General features: G+C 42.9%; 1 protein-coding gene across 13 annotated transcripts in view; it reads right to left on the bottom strand.

Annotated features, from left to right (window-relative positions):
• The window catches only part of Zfp638 (zinc finger protein 638), a 119804-nt gene extending 115949 nt beyond the window's left edge, over window positions 1–3855 (bottom strand). For 11 of the 13 annotated variants that reach the window (XR_001785106.2, XM_006505706.4, XM_006505711.4 and 8 more), the window contains exon 1: window positions 3681–3817. Coding sequence is in view for 11 of the 13 variants with exons in the window: in XM_006505706.4 (XP_006505769.1) it covers window positions 3681–3766 (86 nt within the window). In the remaining 2 variants the exon portion in view is untranslated. Of the gene's footprint in view, window positions 1–3680 lie in introns of all 13 variants that reach the window. The other 2 variants (XM_006505704.4, XM_017321434.2) reach the window with 2 other exon arrangements.
• Window positions 3856–20364: the final 16509 nt, after the last annotated feature.

Below are 20364 nucleotides of genomic sequence, written 5' to 3'. Positions count from 1 at the left end.
GCTGAGCATGTAGCTGTGGGTGAAAGCAAGCTGAAGCAACTGTAATAATAGTGATGATGATCCTTCAAAATGGAGAGGCGAATGCATTAGTGCCCTAGTTAGCCTTCTTTCTCACCTTGACACAGCTTTACAGTCTTCTGACAAGAGAGCCTCAACTGAGAAACTGTCTAGATCAGACTGGTCAGTGGACATGTCTCTGGAGGATTATCCTGATTGACGTGAGAGAACCCAGCTAACTGAGGGTGGTATCATCCCCAGGCAGGCGGTCTGCATTCTGGGTAAAGGCTAACTATGCATGAGGCTTTGACAGCACTCATGGTTCCTCATGGTTCTTGCCTCGAGCTCCTGCTCTGACTTCCTTCAGTGAGAGACTACGACCTGGAAGAGTAAGCCAAACAAACCCTCTCCTCCCGAGTTATTTTTGGTCAGAGTATTTATCATAAGAAGAGTAAGGAAACTAGAACAACTAGGCACTTTTTGGGTTTTTTTGTTTTGTATTTTTGCAATATTTCTTTAATGATACATTACCAAAAATATGAGCTCAAAATTACTATTTAGTAAACAAAAGTGCAAATGTTGCACTCAAATGATTATCCTGACATTTAATGTTATTTTGGATGAGATACTGCATATTCTACCATTCTACAAATCATACATAGTGCATATTTAAAAAATAGTCAACTTATATATATATATAAACACTATGTACATTGGTGTGAGGATATCAGATGCATTGGAACTGGAGTTACAGACAGTTTTGGGCTGTCCATGTGGGTGTTAGAGATTGAACAATTATTATTATAACACCATACACACACACGTGTGTGTATGTATATATATATATGTGTGTGTGTGTGTGTGTGTGTGTGTGTGTGTGTATGTAAATATATATATGAATAAATGACCAGAGTATCCTTGAATTTACAGAGCTTTGCCTGCATCTGCTTCCTGAATGCTGGGATTAAAGGCATGCACCACCACTGCCTAAAAAGCATTTGACATTTTGGTTTCATTTTTTTTTTTTTTTTTGAGACAGTATCTCTGGCTGTCCTGGAACTAGCTCTGTAGACCAGACCGGTCTTGAACTCAGAGCTCTTCCTGTCTCTGTCTCCCACATGCTGGGATTAAAGGTATGTTGTACCTCCATACCAGACTAAAAAAAATTTTTTTAATCTATTTAAATTTATTTATTTTATATGTATGAATGTTTTGCCTGAGTGTGTATATGTGCAACATGTGCCTGTCTGGTAAGTGCAGAGGCCAAAAGAGAGCATCGGGTCCCAGAGATTGAAGTTATGAATGGTTGTGAGCCACAATGTAGATGCCAGGCACCAAAGCCAAGTTTTTCCCCAAAGCAACAAGTACTCTGAATTTCTGAGCCATCTCTCCAGTCTTATGTTCTTTAAATTATTCTCTTGCCATAAAGCATTATTAAGCTTTTCCATTCCCAGAACAACATTAAGGAACACTACATTTTATAACCTCCCTTTTAAAAATATACTTAAATTTAAATTGAAAGACACTAAAATAATCTTGACAAGTACGAACAGCAAGACATAATCTTTAAGCCTATGGCAAAGCAAAATTAACAGAAAATATAAATTAGAGGGTGTCTTAGTTATTGTTCTATTGCTGTGAAGAGACACCATGACCAAGACAACTTAAAGAGAGCATTGTGGGCTTGCTAACAGTTTTATAGTTAGGCCACTGTCAGGGTGGGAAGCAAACAGGCATGGTGCTGGAGCAGCAGCTGAGAGCTTTACATTCTGATTGGCAAACAGCAGGCAGAGATAAAGAGGCTGGGCCTTGTGTGCACTTTTGAAACCTTAAAGCTCACTCCCAGTGACGCACCTCTTCCAGCAAGACCACAGCCCCTCCAAGAAGACCACACCTCCTAATCCTTCCTAAACAGTTCACCAATTTGGGACTAAGCATGCAAACACATGGGGCTAGGGAAGCCATTCTCATTTAAAGCACACCAAAGTCCAAGCAAGTTCCCTGGAGCAATGCTGGGTTTGACAAAGTGCATTCAAAGTACTTACGGTTCCTACTTACCGAATAAAATTAGTGTTTGTACATTCTAGCCCCCCGACCCCAGTAAGAACAATCTCTGATACATTCACTCATTTTAAAAGCATGTAATACTGTCATTCTTTTTTTCTTTTTTCTTTTCTTCTTCTTCTTTTTTTTGGTTTTTTGAGACAGGGTTTCTCTGTGTAGCCCTGGCTGTCCTGGAATTTACTCTGTAGACCAGGCTGGCCTCGAACTCAGAAATCCACCTGCCTCTGCCTCCCAAATGCTGGGATTACAGGCATGCGCCACCACTGCCCAGCCCAATACTGTCATTCTTTGAAGACTTCTGATTAAGTTGCAGCACACATACACACACACAACTAACCAAACCAAACAAAAAAACAACAATAAAAACCACCTAGTGCCACCACTCCTTTTGAGAAAGGGCAAGGCAGACTAAAACAATGTCACAAGAATGTGACTCAAAAAGCTGGCACCAAGAAGGATGACATAACACCAAAGCGTTTCTCCACAATGCCTGTCATTCTCTCCATTCTCAAGAACACACACACACACACACACACACACACACACACACACACACACACACACAGAGTAAGCAGAAGGGTATTGCAAGCCAGTTGGAGATTCCGGGCAGCTCCCTCCAGAAAACCAAAGGAGATTCCAGCCAGAAGGGTGAACGCGTGGGGCTAACGCTTCCACTTAGTGCCCCCAGTGCCTGCATGCAAACAGTGTCCCTTGTGACTCGTGGGACACGCCAGTCGCTGCCCTGATTAGCTGGGCTGCTGCCTCCTATGCTCAGTTGTGGGTTGACCACTCCAACTGCCAGGTACCGCCCACTTTCCCTCTGCTAAGGAGGGGGTGGGGGTGCGCTATTAAGCACTTTCAGAATCCAAACCTCTAAGATGAAATCACACAAAAGGAAGAACAAATATAGCAAGGCTCTTTTGGTTTTTCCCATTCTTCAGTATGTATGGCGGGTTTTTTGTTTGTTTGGTTTTTGCTTTTGTTTTTTGTTTTGAAGAGCTGAGGATGAAACTCAGGGAGCTTTGCACGCTAGGTAAGCGCCCTGAGCGACCACAGCAGCCCCTCCCCCAACTTCTGATGACAGAAGCCTCTTACTAATCAAATAAGACAGCCCGAAAGTTACTCTTTGATAGGGGACTGTGTCGGTCTTGCATTCGAACGTCTACAGTCTTGACATCAAAAACTATTTTAGGATGAGCCACAGCAAGTTATGCAAGTGTCATTTTTGAAAAAGAGCAAGCTTTTCAGAGCAGCGCTCATCTCAGCCATTTCGCTGCACCGACGCTGCGCGGCTACCCCTCCACCTGTCCTCTCAGGGGTCTCTGTCGTGTGTGCTCCTTCGCAGAACCAAGGGCTTCGCGCTAAGCCGGTCCAGAGTGGTCAGGGACTGTGGCCGCCTCTGCGGCCAAGAGCCTGTGCAACATAGGGGCTGGTGTCGCCAAGGGCCCAAGCCCAAGCGTCCCGCGCCTTTAACTGACACCCAGCCACCTCCCACTCGCCCAGAGCTCAACGAGCGCAGCAGCCAGGGAGTGACTGACAGTCACGGGGGACCTGGAGGCCCGCCCCCTGAAGCCCCAGAGCAGGCGACCAGGGGCACCGCGGACAAGGGAAGCGCTCACCGCCTCAGGGAGTCCGACACCTGCGACGACCCGGAGGCCCCGGACTTGGGGCTCGATGCCGCTGCGGGAACGCCAGCCCCGGGCATCGCCGACCTGCACAGCTCTGAGCTCCTCCCTCACCTCAATTCGCTTCTGCCGGGTCCCCAGGCGTTGAGCTCCGTGCAGGGTTCCGCCCACCAACAAGCCAGCCAATAGGAGACGAGCGCGGGAATCTGGGGGCGGAGTCTGGCCAGCGGGTCTCCTGGTCACTCAAAGCTCAGCGAAGCCTCAGCTTCTTCATCTCTCGTCTCTTCAGCCGATTTCTTTGTTTTTATATGTGTGTTTGCTTGCATGTATGTGCCCACAATCACGTCTTTATGTAATATACCAAGTCTTGATATCTTTGCTTATTTTTCTCTTTTAGTTCGGTATGGTTTAAGATCATAAATGTCTCTCTAAAGCTCTGTGTTACATACAGCTAGTCGTGTTAGAAACTTTCCCAAATAGTGCACACTTGGAGATGGAAGTCATTAGTGCCTCATCCTCCGAAGGTATGCAGGCTCCTTTCTGCCTTTGCTTTAGAGTTGCAATGAGGTGAACTGCTTCAGCCATAGCAGCCTGTCTCCCCACAGACGCAAAGGCCACCAGAGCAAGTGGACATGGTCAGAAAGTTGAAATCATGAGTCAGAACAGAGCTTTCCCGGGCTGAAGAGATGGTTCAGCAGTTAAGAGCACTGACCCCTCTACCAGAGGTCCTGAGTTCAATTCCCAACAACACAGGGTGGCTCACAACTATCTGTAATGGGATCTGATTCACTCTTCTGGTGTGTGTGTGAAGACAGCTACAGTGTACTCATATAAATAAAATAAATAAATCTTTTTTAAAAAAATAAGTAAACCTTTCCTACTTTGATTTTTTTTTAAACCGGTCTTTTGTGGAAGAAACAGAAATCTGACACACAAACATATAAATGCCAATTTACTAGGGGTGTTCCATCACATCATTTAATTTTTAAATTGTATTTGCTTTTGTGTATTTGCACACACGCATCCATGTGTGCACAGGTACCACGGCATTCGTGCAGAGATCAACTTTGCTGGGGTCAGTTTTCACTTTCCATGTTAAACAAGGCTTCTCACTAGTCCTTATGCTTTTGTTTTTGTTTTCCTAATTTAATTTTTGATTTGGAAGGAGGGTACACTCTCTCACCAGACCCGGGGCTTGCTGATTAAGCTAGACTGGCTGGCCAGCAAGCCCCAGAGAGCCTCCAGTCTCTGCCTCCCCAACACCATGAAACGAGTCTGGGCCACCATGTCCAGCTTTTTTTTTTTTTTTTAAAGATTTATTTATTTATTAAATGTAAGTACACTGTAGCTGTCTTTAGACACACCAGAAGAGGGTGTCAGATCTCATTATGGATGGTTGTGAACCACCATGTGGTTGTTGGGATTTGAACTCAGGACCTTCAGAAGAGCAGTCAGTACTCTTAACTGCTGAGCCATCTCTCCAGCCCCCATGTCCAGCTTTTTAAATGGGTGCTCTGGATCAAATTCAGGTCCTTTTGATCCATGTCCTTCTGTTGGCATGGCAAGCATTTTACTCTGATCTATTACCCCAGCCCACAATACATCATCTCTTTCTGTAATACACTATCTATTGACCTTTTGAAAATTGAAGATTATATATGTATTGATGGAGAGTGTGTATAAAAATGAGTCTATTGTGAATAAATTATTTCTCTTTTATCCACCATAACTTTTGGCTTAATTAATTTGACTACATTTTGGGAAATGACTGTATTTGTTTTCATGTAGTTACACTAAACTATTTTAAAATGTTTTAAAAGGTTTTTTGGTTTTGTTTTTACTCTTTCTTAGAAACTCTGCCTTGGTTATTAAAAAATAGGACACAAAGCTGGGACAGGGTAGAAGGATGGTGTAAGCCAGGCGTGGTGGTGCACACCTTTAATTCCAGCACTCGGGAGGCAGAGGCAGGAGGATTTCTGTGTTCCAGGACAGCCTGGTCTACAAAGTGAGTTCCAGGACAGCCAGGACTATACAGGGAAGGAAACCCTGTCTCAAAAAAAAAAAAAAAAAGAAAGAGAGAGAGAGAGAGAGAGAGAGAGAGAGAGAGGAAAGAAAGGAAAGAAAGAAAGAAAGAAAGAAAGAAAGAAAGAAAGAAAGAAAGAAAGAAAGAAAAAGAAAGATGGTGTATAGATGTGGGTGGGGTTGGGAGGGATTTGAAGTGAGTATGATCAAAATACATTCTATACATGTATTAAATTCTCAAAGAATGAATTAAAACATATTTTTAAAAAGTCTATCATTAATCCCAAGTTTTAGAAAAAGTCTCCTAAGGTTAATCCCCTAATCAATAATGCATATTATCTATAATATATGACATGTCAAAAATAAATCATAACTTATTCTCTAGAGAAGATATATAGATGCAAATAAGCATGTAAAAACATGCTTCATATTAATAGCTGCTAATGGTTTAGATATGAAATGTACCCTACAGGTCCTCAGGTATTGAAGCAGTGTTTCAGAAGTGGGACACTGGGCAAGTGACTAACTCATGAGGGCTCTGCCTTCATTAATAGACTTAAAACACTGACAGATTCAGTGTCTGAATAGTCAGGAAGTGAAGCAGCTATGGAAGAAGTACGAGTCAGAGGCACTGGGTTCCTGATGACCTTTTGGAAAGGTGTCTTTCCTTCCTGCCTCTTATCTGCTTCCAGCCCTGAGAGGGAGACTCTACGGCTGCCGTGGCCTGCTGCCAAAGCATATGGAGTCCAGCAACCATCCACTGAAGCTTCTGGAACCACAAACCAAAACAAACCTGTCCTTTTTGAATTGTCTGTCAGTTTCTTTTTTTGTTTGTTTTTTGCTGTGGTGACAAAAGGAAGGAAGGAAGGAAGAAAGAAAGAAAGAAAGAAAGAAAGAAAGAAAGAAAGAAAGGAAGGAAGGAAGGAAGGAAGGAAGGAAGAAAGAAAGAGAAATAAAGAAAGAAATTAAAACAGTAGACATCGAACAAATGCAAATCAAAACCATATCACCCACAGTACAATGTATATAATTTTAAATATATATAATATATAATTAAAAAGATAGCAATCTCATATAGTGTATTTAATTTAGAAAATATTGCAACAGGTGTCAAGTATTATGGACTGAATTGTGCCCTCTAATACTTAGATACTGAAACTTTAATCACCCAATTTAAGAGAGGTAATTAAGGTTAAAAGTCATGATAAAGGTAGAGTCCCAACCAATATGACAATTGTCCTTCTGAGAGGAGGAAGAGAAAGGTATTTGTGCAAAGATGAGAGGCTCAGCATGGAGATGCAAGCCTGTAAAACTATCTCTAGAGAGGCTGAGGCAGAAAGATTGTCACGAGTTTGAGGCCATGCCAGTTATATATAGAGAGACAGTTACTAAAACAAAAAAACTAAACTAAATACCACCGCCGGAAGGCATCATCTATTGATAACCATCTTGAATTTCTACCCTCTAGACCTGTGAGAAAATAAAGGTTCTGGCCTTTAAGCAACTCAGTCTGTGGTATTTTGTTTTGATAGTTATAGTCAGATAACACAGCAGGTATGTGAAGAAAGTGGAACTAAAACCCACTGTTATACACTGATAGTAAAGATGGGAGACCTACTTTGGACGACAGTATAGTCACTACCAGCACAGTAAAGAGTTACCAGGTGAGTCAGCCCTTGCACTCTTACATATATACCCAACACGTGCAGCGCATGTCCTGCAAAAACTGAGGAGTGAAGCAGTATTATTTATGATGGACAAAAAGTGATGATGGTTCACATACCCATCAACTAGTGCATCTACATGGCGTAATATTATTCAATAATTGCAAGGGCTGAAGTACAACAGGGATGACCCTCGAGAACATTGTGCTAAGTTAAGTCACTTGATCAAAAAGCACATGTTGCAGACTTCCATTTATAAAACATGTCGAACCGGGCAGTGGTGGTGCACACCTTTAATCCCAGCACTTGGGAGGCGGAGGCAGGTGGATTTCTGAGTTCGATGCCAGCCTGGCCTACAGAGTGAGTTCCAGGAGAGTCAGGGCTACACAGAGAAACCCTGTCTCGAAAAACCAACCCCCCACCCTCTGCCAAAAAAAAGGACTTGTCGAAATAGACCCAATTATAGAAACAGAAAAATTAGTGGTTGTTTAAGACTAAAAAGGAAGAGAATTGGGAAGGATTAAGAGTAAATATGGGTTTTTTTTAAAAGGGGAAATGATGAATTAATTGTTCTATGATTGACTGTGGTATTAATTGAACAACTCAAAATATACTAAAGTGTAATCAAGTACTTCAGTGAAAGGACTATCTATAGGTGAGGTGTATCTCAGTGAGGGTGTGAAAACAAACACACTGCTCAGATGCTCAGATCCTCGGGACAAGAGCCAAGGTCTGCACCAAAAAGTTGAATGCAATGCTAACTGAAAATTATAAAAGAGACCACTGATGAAGCTAGGAGAAATGGATAAATGTATGCTGATAAAATGATTTAGCAGAATAACCATTTTTTAAAGAATGCTGTAGCAAGGAACAAGACGGTGAAATTACTCACTTTTCTCTGTTCTATATTGGGAATACACCCACTCAAAATAACCCAGGGGAAAAAGCCTGCTTTCAGACACTGCTTACAGCAACAGCATTTGTGACACAAAACAAGCTAAAGGTGGAAACCACTTGCATATTTAATAACTGGGAAGATATGTATTAAAGTAGCCACCATGGAGTACATTCATTAATGAAGGAGCATACATCAAATAATAAACATATATAAATTAGTTTGGAAATGTAAATGAGTGGACACTTGTATATAACGGGGGGGGGGAATTTTAGTAACATAATAAATACCAGTATTTCTATTATGGGCAAAAACTGTCTTTGGGAAAATGACAAGCCATTTGGGGTATAAAAGGAGACTATATCTGTATGGGTATGGGAAGTCCTAGCAAGGATTTATCTTTGGTTTTAGATAAAAGAGATAGGATGAGGAACAAGGGGACTGGAGCCTGATTGAGTGAAGTGATCACGGGACATGCACTGAGTGAAGGGCTAATGGGAAATCGTTGGTGATAGAATGGGGAGACTGACTTTTTAAAAAGAGGCAAGACTAGTATATCAATTTAAAGTTACCTCCCTTAACATTAAAATTGCAGGGGAGCTTTGTGTGAATAGGATTTTTTTTTAAGAAAACGGAAAAGAAACTGGACTTGAAGCCATTGGAACAATAAGGAGACACCTCATGTGAAACAGGCTCAGGTAGTATCTTAGCAGACACCATGACCATGGTGACTCTGTCTTTTTGAAATTTATTTATTTTATGTATATGAGTACACTGTAGCTGTACAGATGGTTGTGAGCCTTCATATGGTGATTGGGAATTGAATTTAGAACTTCTGCTTGCTCTGGTCAACCCCGCTCGCTCCAGTTATCTCCACTCACTCAGTCCCTGCTTGCTCCGACCCAAAGATTTATTATTATACATAAGTACACTGTAGCTGTCTTCAGACGCATCAGAAAAGGGCATCAGATTTCATTACAGATGGTTGTGAGCCACCATGTGGTTGCTGGGAATTGAACTCAGGACCTCTGGAAGAGCAATCAGTGCTCTTAACCACTGAACCATCTCTCCAGCCCCTAAGATAAGGGTCTTAAAGTCCACACTCACAATGATACACTTCCTCTAACAAGGCCACACCTAAGGCACTAGCCAGTCCCTGGGCCAAGCACCACAGGTAGAAAGGATGGAAGAATGAGGTGGGGGCCGGAGCACCCTTGTAAGACTATTATTTGGAGTAAGATCAGAAGTTCAGGGTCACTCTTGGCTGAATGAGTTTAGGGATAACTGGATTGCATAAGGCCCAGGCCTCCCCTAATAAAAAGAGAAGACTACCATAAATTACTAGTAATTGGGGGCTGGAGAGATGGCTCAGCCTTTCAAAGTATACCCACACCCAGCAGCTCACAACCATCTCTAACTCCAGTTCCAGGAGATCTGATGATTTCTGGCCTTTTCAAGCACCCATATACATGTAGCATATATTAAAACAGACACATATACATACTCATAAATAAACCTTAAAAATAAGCACTGCTAATCATGGGGAAGGATGTGGATACTCAGGTTGGATATTTTGAATGAGTTCAGTTAGACAGCAAGATGAAATCTGTAGCTGAAACTTGCATTGCATTAAGATAAGAAAATAGCAGGAAATAGATGTATTTCAGGTTTGTCAGTCTTAAATATATGGCTTTAGTATCCTACTTATTTTGACAATATTGCTCATCATCTGTTGGCTAGCAACACAGGAATAAACCCACGAAACACAAAATTCAGTGTAAGTAATGAGGTCAAGTGCACACTAATGAAAAAGAGAAATGGAGGCGTGGTGGTGCATGCCTTTAATATCAGCACTTGGGAAGCAGAGGCAGGTGGATTTCTGAGTTCGAGTCCAGCCTGGTCTACAAAGTGAGTAAAATAAATAAATAAATAAATAAATAAATAAATAAATAAACCAAACAAACAAAAAAAAAGAGGTTTAGGTAGGATGGTCACTTTTTTTTTTTTTTTTTTTTTTTTTTTGGTTTTTCAAGACAGGGTTTCTCTGTATAGCCCTGGCTGTCCTGGAACTCACTTTGTAGACAAGGCTGGCCTGGAACATAGAAATCCGCCTGCCTCTGCCTCCTGAGTGCTGGGATTAAAGGCATGCGCCACCACGCCCAGCTTGGGATGGTCACTTTTAACAACCTCACTACATTGTGTCCTCTGCAGAATTGCTATCAGAGCGAAAGTATCAACTGCTCAATAAGGCACGTCTGTGAGAAAAGTTCAAAAGAATAAATGTGCAGGTGGCACGGTTAGGGAGCGGCTTCAAGTTCTTAATCTCCCGACTCCACTGACTCGGCCAGAGGAAGGTCACTAACCAGTCTTGATTTACAGAGGGACGGCAGGTTGGTGGCACAGGGCCTAGAGGTGATTTTCCCAAGGTTAGAAAGCAAGCCAGAGGGTGAACTGAAAATAGCCACAGGGCACACGCTCCCACGTAGGCTATATGATAACTTGTGTACTGTCAGCAAAGAATGTAGGAATGAATGTCCTGGAGAGGTTAGCACATTTCTATGGCTGAAGGAGACTTACTCAACTGTCATAAATGCTGCTTGACATCAACAATTTACTTGCCAAATTTTATTAATCATAATGTCCTGGACATGTAATTGAAAGTCTCAGAAAAACAAAATTCCTCTTTGATTACAAAAAATATATATAAATTAAGTACAACCTCACTACATCATACTTCTGAAAGGCTTAAAACTCCACTTTTGACTCTCACCTTTTATAAAGACTAAACAATCTTCAAATAGCGACTCTTCAATTCTGTTTTAACAGCCAGCCACCTCATAGCGTCTTGTAGGTGTGTCTAAATACTTTTGTAGACTCAGAATTTTCTGGAGACCTGGGCATTCACAAATAATTTCTCGTAAGTTTCTTTACTGACCTAAAGAACCTGAAAAATTGAAGTCGGTCTAAAAGGTTTCACAAGACTATGTTACGTCTCCAGGTAGCCAAGCTGTGGTGACTGATCAGCTGGCTCTTATGCTCATAGCTGGCGGCGTGTTAGGGAAACAACAAAGGGTGAGCCCACTGATAGGCCGCTGTTCTCTGGGAGTCTCCTACAGTGCAGCGATTCTGTCAATGGAAGGCTTAAAATCTGTGTTTTCAGAAGTGGTGGTAAGCCCATTCTTTTCTTCGTGGATTCTTTCTGATGGTAGCTGTGTATGGCGGGCCTATACTTTCTGGCCAGCCCTAAGTGGGAATATTAGCACAGACTCCTCTCCTTTATCTAAAGGGTCACAGTGTTACTGACTCTGCCCAGTTCTTTTTAACTGTATTTTCTGCAAGTCCCTGGACAGAAAAAAAGTTAAGTGTACCACAGAAGAAGGTAATGTACTCATTAACTGCTAGAGAGCTCTTACCTGGTAGATGCCAAGCCTCCTCACAGAATAACGTGGGATCTGAAGAGCAAGCCCCAGCTACCTGGACAAAATATATGTTAAAAGGATCCAAGCTACTAAGGTTTTTTAGGGGGTGATGGACAACAATAATTTTTTGGACAACAATAACTAATTTAAAGGGATAAAATGTTCCTTGCAGAGTTACTATGGGGTTTAGGATGCAAATGAAGATCAGAGAGGTGAAGTAGTTACAGGGTACAGTTAAGCTTATCTTATGGCTAAGAATCTGGTAGACATGATTTGTAAAGAAAATACTTTTAGCCTGGTGGTAATAGCACACACCTTTAATCCCAGCACTCAGGAGTCAGAAACAGTTCCAGAATAGCCAAGGTTACACAGAGAAACCCTATCTCAAGACAAAAGAAAGAAGAAGAAGAAGAAGAAGAAGAAGAAGAAGAAGAAGAAGAAGAAGAAGAAGAAGAAGAAGAAGAAGAAGAAGAAGAAGAAATACATTTAGTTCTTTACTAAGTCCTGAGGAGTATAAGAGATGGAGACATGAGGAGCAGAGATCATGTTCTCCACTTGGTCCCATTAGATGGTCTGACTCTGACTCTGATAGAAAAGAGCTTTCCAGGAAGACACACACACACACATACACACACACACACACACACACACACACACACACACACAGAGAGAGAGAGAGAGAGAGAGAGAGAGAGAGAGAGAAATAAGTGGTAGCTTTGAAATGTTGAGTGAGGGCCCAAGTCACAAAGTTTGACAGGAAGATAAAAATAGACTTGTTTTCCCACTTAGGCTAACACTGAAGTGCAACTATTGTCATGACTGGGGTTGGAGAACAAAAGGAAAGAACGAACTAAGTTCAGCAATCCTTGGTCTCTCAGGTAGCTTTGAAACCACACAATAAGACTACATGGAAAGAGTAATTTTTAGGGCTGGTGAGATGGCTCAGCAGTTAAGAGCACCGACTGCTCTTCCAAAGGTCCTGAGTTCAAATCCCAGCAACCACATGGTGGCTCACAGCCATCTGTAGCGAAATCTGATGCCCTCTTCTGGTGTGTCTGAAGACAGCTACAGTGTACTTACATATAATAAATAAATAAACAAACAAATAAATAAAAGAGTAATTTTTAAAATTATATATAAAACAACAGACCTCTTCCATATATACCTTTAAGACTAGCTGGATTCTCAAGCCAGTCTCTGTTGCAATCTCATTCATCTTATGGACAGTAGAAAGCTTCGCTATATACATAGGAGAAGGAGAGAGTGAAAAGGCTAATCATGCCTTTGTAATTTAAAGTCGTTTACTCCTCAGACTCCAGGAAATACCCTTGTGGGACCCCAGGATCCCAGATCACACTTTGGACATTGCTGCTAACAGGAACACCAAGGGGAAAGGCCAGGGTGTCTAGGCGTTCTGGTAATGAGATAGCTTAGGAGTCCTCGCAAGTGACTTCCCAACTTTGTGCAACAAGTCAGCAGCCTGGCTCCAAGGCCTGGCTCATGACCATTCTGCCTCCCTGTCACCCTAAGGGACAAAGGCCTGCAGTACACTGAACAAAGGCCCAAGTCATCCCGCTGGCCTGCCCCTTCTCCACCCTCTCCCCGCCTTTTCAGATCTCAATGCTCTTTTCTCTCCCTGCCTAGTTTGCGAACTCAAGTTTCTTTTCACTATGGAGTAGGTCCTGTCCACTGCCTGTTGTGCATTATTCCCACCACTCCATATACACTGCTCTCTCCAGAGGCAACAGTGGCATTACAATGGTGGGATTCAATGCTGCTTTCCAGTTCCCATCCTCCTTGCTTCTGGACATAAGGGATATTGACTACTGTCATTTTATTAACCATTTAATAAAACAGTTTCCACCTACGCAGGATCTTTTCAGGAAAGCCTTTACTGGGGTCTTCTCTTTTGGCCTGTCTGCTGGTTTCTGTCCCTAGGCCGTTCTTGCTTCTCATTCTGTGTCTTCTTCCATAATCACACCATTTCTATCCATGACTTTAACTACTGGGTACATACTATTGACAGCAGAAAATGCTATTTATAGACCAACCAGTTCTGTCGTGTGCTCAGCTGGTGCCTAGTCATTTCCTTGATACACTAAAGACTGACTTATTTACCATCCAACTGTGTAGGAAAATATGAAAAGGATGACAAAGGAGCCTGGAAATATCACAATCCAGAGCTAATCCACTACCTCTTCCTTCTATACTTTTCTCTCTTTGACTATACATGTACACAGATGGAATTATTATACATGATCTTCATATTTGAAAAGATGTCCTAGGTTCTTTGCATGTTATTGTATCTAGACTATCATTTGTGTGCATGTTAGGAACAAGAACAGGATCCACCTGTCTCAGGATGAGTCGACAGGATGTGCCACCGTGCCTGTCTCTTTTTTTACTGAGTTGTTTTGTTTTGTTTTATTGAGTTGGGCTTAAATTCAGGCTCTTATGCTTGCATGGCAAGCATCTTACCAACTAAGCTAGTTTCTCATCCCCAGAAAGGACTTTTTTTTTTCTTTTGTTTGAAATTTTTGTTTTGCTTTCCTTGGGGAGCATATATATACATGTGGAAGCGAGACTGTCAGGTGCTTCTCTCTCTCTCTCTCTCTCCTCCATCCCTTTCTTCCTCCTTCCTTCTCTTCCTTTCTCTCTCTTTTTGAGACAGGGTCACTCCCTGTGGTCCTGGCTGTCCTGGAACTCACAATATGGACCAAGCTGGCCTTGAACTCACAGATCTCCTCCTACCTCTGCTTCCCAAGTGCTGGGGTTAAAGGAGTGAACCACCACATTTGGCTTCCACCGTCTTTTGTGACAATCTCTCACTGAACATAGCACTCACTCTGTCAGCTAGGCTGGTTGGCCAAGGGTCCACTAGGATCCACTTGTCTCCACCCTTCATGTGCTGAAATTATAGAAATGAGTTGCAACTGTTCCTGGCTTTTTTATATGGGTGCTGGGATCCAAACCCATAGCATTTGATTGACTGAGACAACTCCCCAGACCCAGGGAAGAACATTTCTTACCTTATGTGTAGTGCCTTCTTCACAAGGTGTCATGCAGAGAGCACTGTTAGTTCCTTATGTGCATTCTGGCCTGGTTGAAAGAGGCCTTGCATGGGCTCTCGTGACCTCCCCTAGCTGTGTGGAGATTTGGCTGAGGCTGGGTAAGATTCTTATCTTAGAGGCTCATCTCCCTTAGTTTCTTTAAGGGAACTGGAAAATAGTATTGCATTTGAATTTTTGAAGGGGAGGAGGTAGATGTAGAATCTCATTATGTGGTCCAGGCTGACTTAAAACTGACTGAGCCCCTGCCTCAGCCTTCCAAGAACTAGAATTACAAGCATGTGCCACCTTACCCCACTTGTTAAATACAGAAATAGATTGCTCCAAACCATTGTATAAGAACAATTGTTAACCACAGTTCATTGCATTCCTATATGTATGTTCTCTGCACCCCACGGAATTTGGAAAGCCCCTGTAACTCTTGCTTAGATTTTTATCCTTTTCTCATACTGTGAGCCCTTCAAGGTCAAGATCCGTGACTCATTCACCAATGAGCCCCACAGCACAGGTTCAGCAGCTAGCATGGAAAAGGTGATCAGGAGATAATAGTTAAAGGAAGCTGTTTTGTGACCAAACACACATCTACTCACCTCAGATAGGGAACCCAGGACACACCCAAGTACAGACACCATCAAAGTCCAATTTGGTGAACCAATGAGTTTTATTGTTATTTACAGGAATAGGGTTCAGGGGTTACTTACAGTAGCAGGGATGATGCAAAGACAGCTGCATCACCAAAGCCCAGCCCAACATGGGTGACAGCTCACAAAGCTGGGAACTTGGACTACACTGCACAGCCTGCAAGTCAACACCCTGAGCACAGGCAGCTCAACACACTGGAGAGTGTCCTTTCCAGGTGCCTCAGTTGGGCTAATCCTCTTCCAGGTAGCACAGCTCAAGTCTGGTCTGAGAGTCTTCTTTGCAGCATCTCTTCATCTGAAAAGGACTCTCAGGTTTTATTGCTTTCTCCCGCAGGAAAGGGCCTAGTGAATCTGGTCAGTTTCAGGGACTTCCTGAAGCTATTTTGATTTGTTTACATTCCTGCTTAAGGATCTTCCCTATCTGGATGGAACGTTTCAATCTTCAGTAATTGAATGGCTAAGGCCGAGCGACTCAGTTCTGAGCCCTTTAGAGACCCACAGGCCAGGGTTCTTACTTCTCTTTTATGCTTAACTTTTCCCTGTCCTATATAGTTGAGACTAATAGTTATATTATTTGCTGGGAAAATAACAAATTAGAGTCCATGCCAACCCTGTTTCTCTAGACCCTAAAGTCATAGCTCTGCCTGTGGTTCTCTCTCTCTCTCTCTCTCTCTCTCTCTCTCTCTCTCTCTCTCTCCCTCCTCCCCCCCCCCCCATCCTCTTGCTATCCTTTTCCTTTTCTCTCTCTCAAGCTCGGTGTGCTTACAATTCCAAGTGAATAGCCTGTTTGCAGCAGGGAGAGAAGCTCTCAAGGAGTATTTGGGCTCCTGCAGCCCTGGAAGAGAAGTTTTATTGTGCAATAAGAATCTACCTCCTCACCTGGAAAGGCCCCACTGGATTTTCCATGACATGAGAAGTAAACTTGAAACCCAGAGGTATCCTTGGGGCTTTGGTTCCCCATCTTTGGGGACTGGATGAGCTCTGTGTTTAGTGTATATGATATGATACTGTAAAAATTAATGGTTTGCAAAGAATAAAGAGATCATTAAAGAGTTCCCAATCTCCTGATGCCTTTTCCTGGCCTCTATAGGCACTGAACTGCACTCACTTTCACACACACACACACACACACACACACACGAGCGTGTGTGCATGGGTGTGGGTGTGTATGTGTTCGTCTGTGTGTGTGCATGTGTGCGTGTGCATGTGCCTGTGTGTGTGTGTGTGTGTGTGTGTGTGTGTGTGTGTGTATGCAGTGAGCAGTTCCTCAGCTGCTCTTGGAACCTTCCTCTGGATCTCTTTCTTCAGCCATCCATCCTAACTGACTTATTCAGCCAAACTCTGTCATTGAGGTGTACTGTGGCCCCATCAAGGGAGGTGGGGCCTTGAACATTTTTGCATTTAGCCTTAGTGAGAGAGGTAGAGGACCGCTCAAGCACCATGAATCTTCAGTGTTCAGTTCTGTTACTCTGTCCTTGCCTTCCTGTGGTTAATTACTGTCCCATGAACTCCCTGTCTCCTGCATCTCTGGGAAATTCAAACTGAAGAGTCACTGGACTATCCTTCCCTGTTATACTCTGGGCCTCACTACAAAAGACTGTCTGAATTTTGGTTGTACTTAGGCAGATTCTTACTTCTTAAGGTAACTAAGAAGGGCCAGATCAGGACATGAGGTCATCCAGGAATGCTAATAACCTGATGGCCCACCAAACAGCATGTTCACAGTTACTCAATGTTCCTGAGATGTCCAGGGGCATACACCTCTTTAGAGGAGAAAGGATGCTATACAGAGAAGCATCGAGAAAGACTGCAGGTCCCTGTATCTGTGTTTGATTGACTCAGCAATTAAACCTGCAATTAACTGAATCCATTAAGTTAGGAAGAAGAGTAGAACAAGCTTTGCTAAGTTTTAGGGCAGACAGAAAAGACAGTGCACTAGAAGACTGTTGCATCCAGCTGTCTATGGAAGCTGTCTGTCCAGGGCCAGCTGCTGCCAGTCACACGCTGTGCATATTGTCTGGACTTCCTGGCTTCTCTAACAGGAAAACCAATGGCCAAAGCACCTCCCAAAGTACACTAGTAAGAAGTATCAGGTCTCCTCCTATGTCAATTCCGGAGACTCCACATGTGCACTCAATTGATTATCAGCCTTCCCTAGTGCAAATGTCTGCTTGAACTCCTGTGCCAACCTGTCTGCAGTTAACCATGGAAAATTTTTTCACAGTCTGTAACACCAATTCCTCATGCAGACCCCAGTGACCTTTATTGAAAGCTCCAGAAATGTCCAGAGGATACTACTGGTGGCTCATTTATTTGTTTCCTATTGTTGTTGCCGGGTTTTTTTATTTGCTTGTTTGTTTGGTTTTTTTTTTTTTTTTTTTTTTTTTCCTCACCCCCTACCCCAAAGTTTTGGTTTTTTTTTTTTTTTTTTTTTTTTTTTTTTTTTTTTTTTTGAGACAGGGTTTCTCTGTGTAGCCCTGGCTGTCCTGGTACTCACTTTGTAGACCAGGCTGGCCTCGAACTCAGGAACTCAGAAATCCGCCTGCCTCTGCCTCCCGAGTGCTGGGATTAAAGGCGTGTGCCACCACGCCCGGCTCGAGTTTTGGTTTTTCAAGACAGGGTTTCTCTGTATAGTCCTGGCTGTCCAGGAACAATATTTGTAGATCAGGCTGGCCTCAAACTCCTAGATCCACTGGCCTCTACCTCATAAGTGCTGGGATTAAAGGCATATACCACCACGCCCAGCTAAAGTTTTCATAAATTTTTATGTATGTGTGTTTTTGCCTGCTTGTATATTTTTGCACCATTTACATGCCTAGTGCCCACAGAGTCCAGAAGAGGGCACTGGATTCCCCCAGAATTGGAGTTACAGCCGTTGTGAACTACTATATGGATGCCGGGAACTGAATCTTCTGGAAGAGTAGCCTTAACTGCTGAGTCATCTCTCTAGCCCTGGAAAGGTGGTTTTGTTTGGTTTGTTTGATTTGTTTCCCTTTAGATCCTGCGAAGATGCTCTATAACCCAGAGTCTGGAAGCTTTGCTTTTTTTCTTCCTGCATCTTGTGTGTGCCAGTGTGTTTTATAGTCTCTAGGTTTGTGTTAGTTACTTTTTACTATTGTTGTGATCCTGACAAGAAGTGGTTTAGAGGGAGGAAGGGTTTGCATTGGCTCATAGTTGGGGGGATATAGATGTCATGGAGAGGAAGGTGTGGCAGTGGGGTCTCCATGATGCTATGCTGCAGCGACCTGAGAGTCAGAGAACAGACAGGAAGTGGGACTGAGCTGTAACACCTCAAGTTCAGCCCCCAGAGTGACCTACTTCCTCCAGTAAAGCTTCACCTCCCAAAAGTTCCACCACCTTACAGAACCAGTTCCCTCAGCTGGGGTCCTACTTAAATACATGAACCTGTGGGGGACATTTCACATTTCACTTTTGAACCATACAAGCTCTTAGCTTGTAACAAAACTAGAAGGGCATTGGTATCCCAAAAGGACATTAAGCCTCTGATCACAATTCTATGACCATTTCTCATTCAAGCTACCTCCTGGGGAGGATGTACTATTCCAAGGAATGGGAATTCAAGTTTGTAGGTATTGTTCCTAAGGGCCCAGCATCTGCAGCTAGTACACACACCAAGTGCTTAAAGTCTATACATTCTGTTACTACTCTGTACTTCAGGACCTGTATCAGCCCTGTTAGGTTAGGGCAGAATACAATAGCAAACTACACCAGTATCCCAGAAACTTAAATGCAGGAGGTTGTTACCATCTGTACCTCCATAGGACGTATAGGGCCATCCATTTACTCAGGAGATCCAGACTCTTGGAGACTCTACAGCAACACCTGCTAGAAATGGATGTGCTGGATATATGTTGGCCACGATGGCTCATACCCATCCATAGTCCCAACAGAAGAGAGACAAGGGGCAGGGGTCGCAACAAGTTTTAGGCCAACCTGTCCTAAATAGTGATTTCCAGTCTAGCCAAGGTTACAAAGTTAAGGCCCTGTCTCAAGAAATTAATTAATCAATTAGGTAATTGATTAAATACCTCCACAGAAATAACATTTACTTCTACTCACATTTTGTGTCTATGCTTAACTTCAAGGAAGAAGGAGGTATTGTTAGGTATGAAATGGGCCTCCAAAATGGCAGTGTTGCTGTCAATGTCCAAATGACAGACTAGGCTCAGTTCAGGCTGGACTCTGAGTAAAGAGGAAAATTGCTACCTACACTCAGCATGGCTCAGGAGTCTTGTGAAGTGGGTTTCTGTTTGTTAGGAAAGCAATTACTTCCCCTAGATGCTCCCTTCAGCCAACTACCTCCAGCAAGGGCATCTAATTCCTGATTAACTCAAGCCAGTAACAAAGTTCCAGGTTATTCCAGCATTCACACGCGCGCGCACACACACACACACACACACACACACACACACACACACACACACACTGATCCTACCTGCTCTCCTTAAAATTGGCAAGGTTCTGCAGACACACATGGTTTTAAAATAATAAAAATAAATCTTAAAAAAAAAAAGTTTGGGCTGGTGAGATGGCTCAGTGGTTAAGAACACTGACTGCTTTTCCGAAGGTTCTAAGTTAAAATTCCAGCAACCACACGGTGGCTCACAACCATCTGTAATGAGATCCTCTTCTGGTGTGTCTGAAGACAGCTACAGTGTACTTACATATAATAATAAATAAATATTTTAAAAATGGCAAGACTCTCTCATTTCTGCTGTCTTCTCTGCCCCATAAAAGAATCTGGCCATTTGATTACCCAATAAACCTTTCTTTCTACCCATTGAGTAGTTTAGTCCAGTGTTTTCACTGTACCCTTGTTTACAAGACCACTTACTAAGAGTAGAAAAAGCACTGGAGGGTTTGTCTGAATGACAGGCACAATAAGGCATGACCCCATTATGTGACCTACAACAAAGTCCACCCCAGGGTCCTGGTCTTTGCCACTCCC

This window comes from Mus musculus, chromosome 6, assembly GCF_000001635.26.
Source record: "Mus musculus strain C57BL/6J chromosome 6, GRCm38.p6 C57BL/6J".
Lineage (NCBI taxonomy): Eukaryota > Metazoa > Chordata > Mammalia > Rodentia > Muridae > Mus > Mus musculus.
The sequence above is the reverse complement of the archived record's forward strand: the minus strand, read 5'-3'. Positions and strand labels throughout refer to the sequence as shown.